The 14,107-nt window shown below is 45.0% G+C and overlaps 1 protein-coding gene across 6 annotated transcripts in view; it reads right to left on the bottom strand.

The window, feature by feature from the left end:
- FLNB (filamin B) overlaps positions 1-14,107 on the bottom strand; it is a 72,291-nt gene that overhangs the window by 16,082 nt on the left and 42,102 nt on the right. For 3 of the 6 annotated variants that reach the window (XM_071550834.1, XM_071550840.1, XM_071550835.1), the window contains 14 exons: positions 13,377-13,494; positions 12,400-12,662; positions 11,203-11,800; positions 10,802-10,975; positions 10,260-10,422; positions 9,712-9,872; positions 8,767-8,934; positions 8,106-8,195; positions 7,178-7,301; positions 6,773-6,929; positions 5,006-5,195; positions 2,938-3,185; positions 1,111-1,185; positions 297-399 (listed from right to left, as the gene is read on the bottom strand). In XM_071550834.1, coding sequence (XP_071406935.1) covers positions 297-399; positions 1,111-1,185; positions 2,938-3,185; positions 5,006-5,195; positions 6,773-6,929; positions 7,178-7,301; positions 8,106-8,195; positions 8,767-8,934; positions 9,712-9,872; positions 10,260-10,422; positions 10,802-10,975; positions 11,203-11,800; positions 12,400-12,662; positions 13,377-13,494 — 2,632 coding nt within the window. The remainder of the gene's footprint in view (positions 1-296; positions 400-1,110; positions 1,186-2,937; positions 3,186-5,005; positions 5,196-6,772; positions 6,930-7,177; positions 7,302-8,105; positions 8,196-8,766; positions 8,935-9,711; positions 9,873-10,259; positions 10,423-10,801; positions 10,976-11,202; positions 11,801-12,399; positions 12,663-13,376; positions 13,495-14,107) is intronic. The other 3 variants (XM_071550836.1, XM_071550838.1, XM_071550839.1) reach the window with 3 other exon arrangements.

Genomic DNA, 14,107 nt, shown 5'->3' with positions numbered 1-14,107 from the left:
AGGATGCTGCTCCAGAAAGGAAAAAGCAGCAACAAGCCCTACAGTGCAGTAGCTCACAGCCTAGCACTGAAGGCCATGGCAGCACTAACAATCCGCTCACTTAACTCAAACCATTGATGGGGCGTATCCTACTCATCCTCAGTGGGTGCCACTTGATGTGAAATTAAACAACTAAGTTGCTGGCAGGATACAAACCTCCCACACACACTATGGTCTAGACCACCCAGACTGTTAGCTGCAAATGGATAAACACAGTAACAAAAAGCATAAACCTCCCTGAGAGGCACTCCAGGTACCTGTTATTTCTCCTTTCCTTACAGCAAATGGGATAACCAAATCAAAGGGCCTGAATCCCATGCCATTCATATCTCCAACTGGGACATAAGCTTCTTCTGTAACCTAAAGGAAGCAAAAAGACGGGTCACTTCAAGAAGTATGGCAGAGCCAAACGAGCACTGAGCAACTCCACTGTGAGCACAAGCAGAAGAGAGTGTGCGGTGATTATTGCAGCCAGCCAAGGACTGGGCTCAACCAGAGCAGTGTCTGGCCAAGCTCTCCTTCACAACACCACACTGCAGAGCAGAGCAAATCAAACACGGCCCGGGTGGAAGACATGCTGGAAAAAAGTTAGATATATAAATGGACCACAAAGGGATGGAAGACAATGTAGCACACACAAGACCCAAAGTGGCTCCATCTGAAAGGATTTAGTTGCTTAAGGCCTGGAAGAGAAAGTGATTTTTAAATGGGGCAGAGTGATTGCAACACAAAATGGACAAAAGAAACAAGTTTCACAATGTGACTCTGAACTCAAGACACTGCAATTTTACTGGGAAAACAAAGCAATGCACTGAGGTTGCTTTTGACAAGAGTAGACATTTCAGAAGTGGAAGCTGTGGGTGCAATGATCCTCTTCATGTTTAAATGAGAGTTTATTTGGAGACTCCCTTCAAGCAGCAAAGAAAAAACAAGATCTGGATCCCAAGAACAATTGATGAAACAGAAAGAATGAACACAATGACCAGATCAAGCAGTCCCAAGAAGCAGGCTGTCATCTGAAATGGAACACAGATGGGGGAAAAGCAGCTGAAAAATGTAAAAATTGTGTACCCAAGGGCGGAATCCAGGAGGGGAAGCGCCCACTGGCTCCTGTGACCGTGCGGCGACATCATCTGCATCTACAGCCTGGGCAGGGGTAGAGGCAGGTTAGATGTTATTAGATGTCATTCTGGCATGGAGGCATTTCCACCTTTCATAGTTCAGAATACAGAGTTCAACATCCTCCTCCCACTGCGTAGTCCTCCCAGTCCTCCTGCCTTAGCAAAGACCTGGATCCAGTCAGGGAAGTTGGGATACTGCTCTTATCTGCAAGCCCTGGGGGAAGCCATCACTAGCACAGCAAAGGGACAAGGCCAGTGCATGCCACTGTTGGGTGCTTGAGAGGGAAGCTGAAAGCTGTGGCTGAACACTGTCAGAACTGAGTATCAAAGTTGCTTTTTTATGGAACTGATGCAGGGAGGGAAGGGAAAGCTCTAAACCCAAGATGCAAGTCCCCAAGTGCTGCACAGCACAGCACTGAGCTGGGAGGCAGGGGAGCCGACGGCCGTGGGAAGGCAGCTCCAGCTCATGTACTTGGGGTGAATGACCCAGCCCACATCCAGCCATAGCTGCAAAGCTATTCTTCTGATTCATAGCTGGGACAGCATTGTCAAGACATTGAATGTGTTTTCCCTTGGCGCAGCTGCTCTTCTCACCAGGCATGCCAAGAGGATGACTTGCAAATTCCCATCTCCCCCACTAACCCAACAGGAGCGGTTGGGGCTGACACTCACATTCCCCTGGCAGCTCCCCTGGGCTCAGCCACCCCAGCCCCTCCTGCCCATTCACAGCATTGCAAACCCCCCTAATGAAATAACCTGCTAGAAACTTCTGCATGGAAAGACTCCACTAAGAAAAACAACGCAAAACAGAAATGCTGCTGTTCCAGTGTTCTCTGTCCCCAGCTGAGACACCCAAGTCAAACACGTACTGTATCAGTCAGCTATGAAGTGGGAATTTTGGCTGGCCAGGAGCAGGCTCCCTGACCTCAAGAAGCATTTCCTCTGGTGAGCTTTGAGCAGTGACCAAGGGAGTCATTTTTCTCAAGGAAATCTTCTGACACCCATAGCAATCTGCCAGGGTGACAGGTAGGAAGAGCCAGTGTGCCCAGCCCCAAGGACCTGTGAGCTCCATCCAGATGCAGCACAAGTACAGTCCTGTGGTATCATGGACCGAGATGCACAAGAGGCTGCTTTGGCCGAGATTACAAGACCAGGAATTGTTTTGCGAACATGGAGAGCTTTCTTCACATGAAGGGCTTCTGTGAGCCCTGAGAGGCACCTAGTCTGCTTCTCAAAGGACTGGGGCTTTGTTTGCTAAATGTGCTGACGTACTGCACATTGGAAGCAAGATAATTAAAAAGAGAGGGAATTTGGCTGTAACAGTTTAACTAGCACTTGCAAATAATTTTTAAGTGTGAGCTAACAGTCTGCTTCCCTGGGATCTGTCAGCAGACCATTCCTTATTTTGGGGTCAACTTAATAAACAGTGAGAGACAGAAAAGGCAGAGCACTGTATCTGACAATGGCTAAAGTAATTAGTTGTAGAAGCTGATTACAACCACCCTTACATCATTTAGAAAAAGAACTACATGGCAGGAAATGAAAAACAAATTTCTTCAGAGAAGCCAAGTCTTCATCCTCTGATGGCTTCTATCCCGCTTCACTTAACCATATTGCCTGCTCAAAATAAGCTCTGCAAGTAACAAGGATTCATTAGTTCCTGCTAGCCTAATAAATGTCTGAACAAACATTTACACACAGAGTTAACTTATCGCTAAATAAAACATGGCAGCAGGAGTCCAAGTGGGGAGGTACTTTTGGAGCAGAGCTGGCTTACCATGACAGTGAAAGGACTGTTGGGAATGTCCACCCCACCAAAGCGGACATAAATCACATAGGTTCCTGGTTTGGCAGCAGTGTAGAAGATATCATAAGTCCCGTCCTCATTTTCAACAACATCTGCTTCAGCCTCTGTCCCATCTGGCGTGAGGACGGTGCACGTCACTTTTCCCTTCCCTGCTGATTTGGCGTCTACCACAAAACCAACCTCCTCACCAGTCTTCACAGTGGGTGCAATTCCAGGACCTACAAGGCAATTTTCATTACAGAAAGTGTTCAGAGGACAGTTTTCCCAGGAAGGCTGCCCACGAGGCGCCTGGGGAGCATGGCACCAAGACACTGGTCCCAGAGACCCACAGATGTGGTTTTGGAAGCAGATGTACAAGGGACAATTGTAAAATTGGTCAGCACAGCAGTATGCAAGAGCTGGCTACCAGCTTTCCTTTTCCTCTGCAATCAGAGAGGCTGGATGAGAACAGAGAGGAAAAAAGCTAAATTTGAAGAAAACAATGCCTTAACCCATACTCTTATCATCATACTCCTTCATGCAGAGCCAAAGGCACTTTCTTCTGCCCAGCTAGCAACTTGGCTACACTGCTTTAACATAAGCAGCTTGTGTAACCTGTGTAAGCAGCTATAAAGGGCACACATTTCCTCCACCATTAACCACAAATAACTTTCCACTGCTCTACCACACATCCCAAAAAAAGAAGATCATGCAACAATGCCCAAATTGCAGCAATCAGATCCAGCTTGAAGAACACAGTGTTTAAAGAAGAACTGCTATGTCTTATTTGCAGTACGTACTGAACACTCCTGCTTCTGACCAGAACTAGTTACCAGGTAAACAGCTTGTTTTCAAGTGGCAACAAACCTGCTGGTTTAATACCTTGGCACTATTCCAGCATCTACTCCTACAGTGATTGTATTTCAGCTTTACAGCATAGAATCAGCAGCACTTCTTGGAATGGGGAAATTTTAGCTGGCATCTGACAGTAATCTCCATCTCAGTTACTCTGAATAGGTAGTGACTTGAGTTACTTGGAAGAGTATCAGATTTGGCCATTAAGGCATCTTTTAAACAATTTTGAAGCAAAGGGGATACCTCTCTTTTTTGTGTCAAGAATGTACTTCTGTTTAAGACGACCAGAAAGTCATCATGTGCACTCTTAACTGTACGATGCCCAGGTCCAGCACAATGCTCAGATGCTCTCACAGGTCTACAACCACAGATTAAGTTTCCCTGTTCAATTTGGCCTTGACTAGTTTATTTCTTTATTCTAAAATAAGTGGCATTCTTGTAACTCGTTCCTGTCACTTCTGCTCCTTGCCACAGCCTCCTGGGAGGTGGTACTGTGACCAGCCCAAAACCATGTGGTGAACACCCATCCTGAGAACAGGTAAGGGACAAAGCTTTAAGTGTGCTCCAGCGGCAACAAATCTGGAGTCTTTCCCTCACACCAAGGCAGTGATTTTTGAGGCAATGATTTTTTGAGTCATAGCAATGGCTTATCTTTAGGTTCTCCCCTTCCACTCACCCCTCCCAAAAGCGTGTTCAGACCCTGGCCAACCTTGACCAGACAGAAAAGCAGTAGACACCTTCACTAATAGCACCTAGCCTGAACAGGATTTGCTAACACAGAAGCACATGGCCAGCTATTTACATCCTCAGAATTAATTCTGTTCTTGCTTGGAATGAAAAGCTTCTTGCAACACTCACAGTGCAAGGAGCATGATGCAGTGGACACACAGAGATGTGTTATTTTTAAATCAACCTCACTGCAGTTCTCAGCAGGATTTATCTATGCCAAAATAAGCATCAGTCTTGGGTTTGCAGCTGGCTGTTTATGACAGCCCAGGCAGTTGGACAGATTTTGCCAGAAGCTGTAAGAGATTCCTGCTCACCCATAGGGCGGACACTTCTTTGTCTGTAGGAAAATCCCTTCTTACAAGAGCAGTCAGTCTCTAGCATGTCTTCTACACCCATTACATCAACTGTACCATGCACAGAACACTACTTTACACCCAGCACAAACAACAGCGACAGAGAGGTGCCAAACACTCACCTGTGGCCAAACACTTGCTGGCATCCCCAGCTGGAGATGCCCGGATCCGATAGGGAGAGGATGGGATATCATCTCCACCATATTTAACCCCAATTGTATAGCGGCCCGTTTTGTCAGGGACATATGTGACTGTGTAAGTGCCATCCTTGTTGTCATGAACGTCCACTCTCTTGGGTTTGCCCTCTTGGTCCTGAGGATGGCAAACCACAAGATTTAGGCACTATGAACTTAGTTTTGAATTCCTTTAGAAGGGTAACAAATATGTAATTAGATGGTCTCAAACAGATACAAAACTCAGCTTTTTGAGGTTTAAATACATTTCACTCAAAGACTAGTACCAGCAGTAGAATACTTGGAGCAGAAAGGTTATCAGACCACTATAAATCAAATCAGTGCTATCATCAATTACTATTTGTTTGATAAAAAATGTTTTTAAGATGAAGCAAGATATTTTAATGAACTTTAAATTAATTGTAAGAAGTTTAAGGCTTCACTGTCATATCCCTGCAAGAAATGAAGAATGCTTCCCAGGTCCCTGAGGCACAGATGTGGAGCCAGCAATGTGCAGCTCTTTCCTGAGTCAGCACTGGGTAGCCTTGGGCAGCTGCTCCCTGAAAGGTCTGAGGGCAGGGGGAAGCATTACTGGAGTCTGATGTCAACCCTTTTGCCTGAGGCATCTACCTGCTGACACACTGCAAAGTCTACAGTTAAAAGAAGGTCTATGTAGCCCCTTCAACTACCATTTCTCATCAGCTGCAAAGCACAAAGCGTTTTAGAAAGTCTTCCAAGCCTGCTTACAAGGAACCACATGGTGACTCCATTTTGTATTTTATGACTTAAAACTGCCTGGGGTACAGTATAAGCTGCAAAGGACTTGAGATTTTAGGTATAGCACAAAAGCGCTTACTTCTTTCAGAAAGGCTTATGAAACGTTTGGCACTCAACAGCTCAGAACAAGAAGCAAACAAATGTTGCCAAGAGGATCACCTATGCACTTCCACCAGGCAGGGCTTGTGGAACTTGATTTTCAAAGCCACAGCCAGGCTAGGAGCTCTGATAAGCATTTTGGATCCTTTAAGGCCACACATGCATGCCAGAATAATGGCAACTGCTTTGCTGCACCTGAGCAGACACTGAGACAGCACAGGAACAAGAATGCAGAAAGGCAAGTACAACCAGCCATGCCATGACCTAGGCATGCCAGAGCTGAGCTATGTGCTTTATGGTCCACTAACCAGAGGCCATTTTGGTGAGGCCACAGAGTCCAGGCACCAGAAACTTCAGGAAGAACAATAACAAAGCCAAATAAAAACATTCCTGCAGTATCTCCTTAAGCAGTTTATGACTTCTGGCAACCTTGAGGAAGACTTGTGTGTGAATTTATCATAATGCTCAGAATGGATGTTATCTCATGGCCTTGTTGAACTACACTGCTAGAAGGCTGTCTCCATTTCAGATGCCAGTATTTTCATAATCTTACAAGAAACTGTTTATCTCATTTTGGGCATTTGCAGAATGTAAAGTTAAATGAGCCAAACATAGCATCACTGATGATTTTAAGACAAAAGTTTCATTAAAGCAGCCTCAAGAGCTCTGCAAATGCAGAGTGCAAGACTTTCCTGTACCAGACCTTCAGGTCCAGCCAGCAGCCCAGTCTCCAGGACATGACGTATGCCAGTGGAAACCTGCGGACACTTCTGATTGGAGAGACTCCTGCCCACCCAGAACAAAATGTTTCCAGTCCTGCTTGGTTTTGGAGTTACTTACAGTGATTTGTACAGCCAGAAGCCCCTGCCCAGCATCCTTAGCATCCACAGCAAACTCCACAGGCAGGCTGGCTAGAATGCCATAGGAACTGAGACCTGGTCCGCTCGCCGTCACTTTACTGGCATCGTATGTAGGAAGCACCTTCACCTTGAAGGGACTTAAAGAGAAACCCATTATTGCCCCCTGCTCCCCGGTCAATGGCTGTCAGCTGCTGCAGTACACACTGAGGTGTCTGCTATAGGTGCAGCAGGCTCAAACCACCACTGAACCCTGAAGTTGTGCAAGGAGTTGCACTGGTTAAGTAGAAAGGACCACAGCTAGTCCTTAAATGGTGCTCATGTGCTGCGAGAGCATAACCAGATTATTAAATCTTCAGTTCACCAAAGCTTAATTTTGTAACCTTACCTTCGAGGAATCTCTTCATCAGCATATTTGACAGAGATCATGTAGGGTCCCTCCTGCATAGGGGTGTACAGCACTGTGTGGGTGCCATCTCCATTGTCCACCACATTAACCGGCCCCACAACTCCTAAAAAAGCAACATACGATTTTCTCAGCTGCACTATCAATACCCAGTTCCTCACCAGCTATTTGCTGCACAAAGCTCCAAGATGCACTGCCCATTTACAGTTTGCAACAAGCTAAATTTAATTTTTATTATTTTAATGAAAGCAACAGGCATAGGTCAGTGATCAGCTTCCCTTATTTTGTATTCAGAGCCATTGACTCGAGATAGATTTGTTATCCGCTGCCCTCTGGGCTCCCATCTTCTTGCTGTAAACAAAAGCTAGCATGAAAATACTGGAGAAAGATCTGCCTTTCTGTACAGTCCAGGTCAAGAGCAATTGCTAAAGGTGAACGGAAGATCTTCCAAGACAAGAAAATGAGTAATAGTTACAATTATCTGAACTATCATTTTTAAGATTACATGCTGGGATTCACTGCACAGAACTGAGCCCTAAAGCCAGTTGGTGTGTAGCATTCACCAGCCGAGTCTTTCACAATCAGGAGTTTGGAAAGGCAGGCTTCCCTGCAAGCTGCCAGAATCCTAAGATAGCAAGATCTATTATTTCAATTTGCATTAAGCTAAATCTACAACAGATTACATGACATATCAGTTCAGATCAACACACAAAGCAGCCTACAATTACAAGTTGGCTTTAAAACACAGAAAGGATTAGTAGCAAAGCAAGCACAAAAGAAACCTACATAGTTGCCATGCAAAGCCTAAAAGCAACATCGTTGGTTCCCACTCCCTCCTCCAGATGATTCTTGCTGTTGCCAATTGCATTTCCAAGAACCAAAATTGCCAATAGTTAGTGAGAGTTCAAACCTGTCTCAGCGTCACCCTGCGGACCACCTTTAAAGAAATCCGAAATTGCTTTCAATGGGGAGCGCCATCCCTGAGAATCCGTCCCATCCGCTAGAATTAAAGAAGTGTTACCTGAGGGGCACCTGCACAGTGGGACCTGACACTCCAGTGGGGAAGCAGCTCTCTCCTAGCAAGGTGAGACTTGCAGCCAGCAGAGACTCACTGCCAGGATACTGTGCCACTGAGACACAGCTTTCTAGGTTAATGCAAACATCATTAATGCTGTCACTTGAGCGCCGTGCTGCTCTCTGGGAACTACTGAGCAGTTCCACCATGATCCTGCAACCCAGTGACACAGGTTTCCCAAGTCACTGTTCGCATGTTAGACTTTAGATTTACTTTTTGATGTCTAAAAGTAAGCCACAATTGTTTACTGGTGATAGTTACTCACATCAGTTCTCCTACCTTGGAAGATTAGGCTAAAGCCATCAAAGGCATGTTCAAAGCAGCACTACCTACAATACAGTTCTCCTTTCCCAGCATGACACATGGGTCAGCTGTCACGGGGCACATAGATAAACAGCAACAAAAGGAAATGCTCATTCAGGTGGCAAGCAGGGCCATGTTACCTATCCAAATGCAGAGAAGGGGGCACAGTCAAATGGAGTATTTTAGTTCTTACCTCTGGGTCCTGTCACCACCACCTCAAGGGGTGCTACTCCTGCCTTGCTGGCGTCTACAGTGAAGGACTGTGGGATTTTGGCTCGAACAGCTGTTCCCAGGCCTGGTCCTGCTATCTTCACCTTGCTGGGATCCACAACATCCTTCACAGGAACCTTGAAAGGACTGCCTGTAAGTTGACATAGCAAGTGTTAAACACTGGAGTTAACAGTTACAGAGAACAAACTAAAAAAGGTCTTTTATCCCTATTATTCCTCGGGCTCTTTTATTACTATTACTCAGCCACAGGCATGAAAGACAAGCCCACAGCCTCCACACTACTCCTTTGCTTCTGCAAAAAGCCAGAAGCATAATGATGCTTCTATGTTTTCACTGTCTATTTAACAATTCAGTTGTGATCCATCTACTCCTCACACTTCAGGGAAAAAAACAAACATGAAAGAAACCAGAAGTGCAAATGAAGCATCATGCAGGCACTTGTTTCCTTCATATTTTACCACCTTCAGTATGTCAACAAAGAGAATGGGACCAATGAGAAACATCCAGTGCAAATGCATGCACAGGTAAACATCTGGTTTAGGGAACAACTACTATGCTTTCTGCAGTGACCAAAACTTGAGGAGTTTAATATAACCCCCATAAGAGGCTCACCTATTACTGCCTCTTATTGCACAACAGGATCTTGAAGGCATCCAAATACCAGAGGGTTATTTTCGTGACCTGAAGTATGATGCACCACTTGTGCATAATACCAGTTATTTGTCAAGGGTTTGTCCCTTTCCCTGTCCACCTTGATCAAACGCCACTGGTTTTTTGGCCTGAACTCCCAGGAAAAGCAGAAAGTCAAAATCACACCAATATCCCACAGCACGAGGGAGATGCAGACAGCACACCAAACCCTCAGCTTGGCTTCTTCCCTCTTCTGAAAGCCACTGAGAGCTCTTACCAGGAATATGCTCTCCCCCATAAGTGATGTTAACATCGTATTCTCCTGGAACATAAGGAACATACTCGGCACTGCAGCTTCCATCTTTGTTATCTTTACAGCTAATTTTAGATTCTGAAGGTCCCTCAACAGTTATTCCAAGGCCACCAATTCCTGCCCCTCTGAAAGACAGAAATACACATTGTTAGAATTACCTGTTTCTAACAGCAGCTTTGTAGCCTTCACACACTATGGCTGCATTTTCATCCTTTTTGGAAATGCAGTAACCTGACTTCTGATGTCCAGCCTTCAGCACGTGCTGGCATGGAAAGTTGTTCAGCACTACCTCACTCACATTTTCATAGAGTTTTATTCTCAACAATTATCAACCCCTATTGTCTGCAAAGCAGAGTGCTCAGTAGACAATGAGGTAGTACACTTAGTCATTAGATGGACATAGCATGGCCTTTTTATAAATATTTGTACCAAGTTTAGCATCCTGTATCACACACACCATTACACTCCTCCCTCCCTCAGATATTCCTTCAAGATCAAATAGGTCCAGTCACCTGGTGACAACTGAAAAGGCATTTGGCTGATTTGTGAAAGCTTCTGTGAGTCCAGGTCCTTGTGCCTTCACTCGTGATGGATGGCAGCCCTCTGTCACGTTTACTCTGAAGGGACTGTTTGGCACAGGTACACCATCATATGTTATGCTGACTGTGTGCGGACCTGTTAAGAGGAGGAAAACATCCTGAGTTCCCTAAATACACTCATGGCTTACCATCACTTCTACATGATGATACAGAGCTAAATGTCAGCAGATGGGTAGGAGTTTCCTCCTGCATTTCACAAGACTTCACTAGTGTTTCATCAACTAGAGATGCCATCTACACACTTCTTCTAAAGTGAAGTTAACATAAAAGTCAGTTCTTCAAGTTAAAATAAAGATAATTCCTGCAGAATTAGCTCCTCTACCGATAAAACTCTTGCTAAGATGCCAACAAGTTGCTGGCAGACCTAAGCAGTTTGCCAAATGAAAGTAGCAGAAGAGCAGCTTGCTCTGGTTTTCCTCTTTCAAGTGAAAAAAACCCCTAAACCCAGAGGTTACCCTTTTCAAACGGCGTGTACTCTACTGAGTATGTTCCATCAGCGTTGTCTTGGATGAGACAGTCTGTGGGGGAGCCGGACGGGCTCGTGATCTGCGTCCTGATGTGGTCACCACCAGCCTTTGTTAGAGGTCGAGCATCCACAGTGAACTCAGTTGTAGCTTCTCGGAAGACATCTGCAGGAAACATTTTCAAGAGTCACTTCAAGGACCACATATATTTCCAACAACAAAACATTTGGTGAAGCACGAAGACAAACAACTTGTTTGGGAACATAATGAGACTCCTTCGTCCTTCCCAGCATCACCATGGAAACACACAAGGCTTTTACAGCTTTCAAGGCTCAGAACACTCATAAACAACCACAAGTACTACAAACTCTGATAACAACGGTTATTCTCACCTTTTCCTTCCACTCCTGGCCCAAACACTTTAACTCTGCTTGTATCCACAGCTGGCTCCACTTTGACCTGGGCTGGGAATTTAGGCACTTGCTCTCCTCCATATCTCATCTTGATGGTGTACATGCCAGCCGAGAGCGGCACGTATGTAACGACATAGGTCCCGTCCTTGTTATCATCGATCCGGACCTCTGCTTTGGAACCAGTGTCTGATACCATGTCCACCCGCAGGTCCCCGGGACCCGCTTCCGTGCAGTCAACATTCAGCAGTCCTGCCTCACCTACTTTACCATGCTCCAGACCTGGGCCCGTGGCAACGACTTTAGAGACATCAAACGGCATTTCTATGTCTGCCTTAAAGGGAGAACCAGGAATGTGGACTTCTTCAAAGAGGATGTTTACAAAATACTCTCCAGGCTTCATGGGCAGGTAGGAGACAGAGCAGGTTCCATCACCGTTGTCTGAGCATTCAATTTTAGCTTCACATGGGCCTTCTACCGTCAAACCCAAACCTCCAGTTCCTGCCCCTTTGGTATCTATTGTGAATTGGGCTGGTTTTCCAACAAGGCCCCCTCGAAGACCTGGACCATGAGCTTTTACCTAGAAGAGAATATGCAGTTGAGCTAAACTGGCTTTTCCATGTTGTTGCCAGAAAACTGCCTAGTTAGACTTGCTTTTATGTGGGACCTGATTAACAAGCTCTTATAAATACACAGGAAGGAAAGTTTCCTTTATCACTCATTCCAGTGTTACTGTAAAGCTGGTACCTCTCCTCCAAAGAGGTTTCTAGGCAAGGATAGTTATAATCTGACCAAAGCTGTTTTTATATAGCCATGGAATATAAAAGATGTAAATGTTAAAATATTTTATGGCTATATACATCTTTTTGTTGAAATATATTTCCTTAGAAAAAAGCATCTTAATACAGTAGAGATGCTCATCAGGACAACTGCTGCCAAGTTAGGAGCAATACTTATATTTGCCACCCTATACAGAATGCTTGCAGTATTCTTCATTAGTTCAATGTTTTTATTCAAAAACAGTCTTACAGGAATGACTTCAATGAGTCATGGAGCCTGCAAAAGGACTAAGGATGTTCCTGGGTCTGGTTTGGCCCAAACCAAGCCAAGTCTCACTCAGTATCCCACAATTCAGTTTTTAGTTTCAGTTGCTGTCACAGCCCTAAACCGGTCACTTACCTTGGAGGGGTCTGGAGGTAGTGTGGCCTCCACAGTGTAGGGGCTTCCTGGGATTGGGTTGCCATCATAACTCACATCCACCACATACAGCCCTTCTTCCCGTGGGATGTATTTTGCCGTGCAGCACTCCTTACCCAGAACTGGTTCCACCAGACATGGCACAGCTTTTCTCATAGGACTGGAAATATTAACATCCAGTTTACCTTGCCCACCAGCTCCTTTGGTATCAATTACAAATTCCTGATCCTTCCCTACTTCCACTCCTGAAAAAGACAAAACCCATATTACATTCCTTACTTAACATCAGACAGTGGTCCAAGAATTCTCCCATACACACACCACTGAGGGAACAGGCACTGGCAGAGCCCTGCACAGTCTGCATCCTTCTGTAATAAAAAAAATCCTCCCAAACCAAAGAAAAAAAATCCAACAAATACTTTAGTTAATTGGAGCTACAAAGCTACAGGGCAAAAGACACCTGTAAGACATGGTCTCACAGTATCAGAGGCTCACTTCAGGAAAGCAACAAAGTTTCACTGTCTTAAGTTGTTCCACTTTCAGAAAACAAAAAGACTGTACAAATGACAGCGTGCACTGTAGCAGTTTCATACATTTGAACAAACAGCCATCTAGCCCTGAGAAAAACAGATTTCATCCCTGGGTGCCCAGCCTGGTAAAGAGGTCAGCTCTGTTCACCACAAAGAATCAAACCGCAACACCTTGTCCACGTTGCTATGTAATCTTTGGAAAAAAAACCCCAAAAAACAAACAAAAAAAATCTCAAATGAATTCAGTCCTCAAGAGCTAAGTCAGAGTGGCCAAGCTATAAAGTTGGAGCTGGTTGATTCCCAACTGTAGAAACTTTAAAGGAAGATTGTTTTGCCCACTCCTTTTCCAACAGGACATGTTGGCAATCACCCAGATTCAGGAGACACTTCAGAGGCAGAATACAGGGCTTCCAGCCCAGAGGTACTTACTGTTTTCGAGGCCATTGACTTTAACTTTGCTTAGGTCTAGTGGCGCAGCAACACCCACAGTGAAAGGGCTTTTAGGGATAGGATCACCGCCGTAAGTTACTGAAACCTTCATTGGACCCTAGTTGGAGAGTTTACAAGTTAGCTCAGTTCCTCACTTCATACAGAAACACAAACATCTGAACAGTACATAACCACTTCACCTAATACATTTTAGCTGGCTGCAGCCAAACTTACTGGTTTGTGGATACTAAAGCTCTCACCCCACTGCAGCCCTTCAAAGTATTAGATGGTTTTTATTTAATACAGGAAGAGAGAAAGAGACAGTTCTTTCCAATATTTAATTATATTATATCCAAGCCTGGCTCCAGTTCAGGCTGACTCCCACTCTCCCAGTGCTCAGACTAAACAGCTGAACGAACATCCCAGTGCTCCACACCAGGTATCCCTTTCCACCACACGGAGAGGCCTGGCCAAAGCCAAGACTGCAAAGAGGCTGTATTATTCCAGCATCTGAAATACCAGGGGTTTAAGCTCTACAAGTCAGCAAGATTAATGCTCTTGTGTATTTTGGCTGGAATACTGCACAGCCATGGCAAACTCCAGCCCACAATGACTGCTCCTTTTATTCTCTCCTACTGCAGTCCATATTTTAGCTATATTCACTGTTTGCTTACTTTTCATTCTTGGCCAGTTCGGCTCCCAAGTGAAATAACCATGGATGTTTCATGCAA

The sequence above is a fragment of the Pithys albifrons genome, chromosome 3, assembly GCF_047495875.1.
Source record: "Pithys albifrons albifrons isolate INPA30051 chromosome 3, PitAlb_v1, whole genome shotgun sequence".
Lineage (NCBI taxonomy): Eukaryota > Metazoa > Chordata > Aves > Passeriformes > Thamnophilidae > Pithys > Pithys albifrons.
Note: the sequence above shows the minus strand (reverse complement) of the source record. Positions and strands in the feature narration are given on the sequence as shown.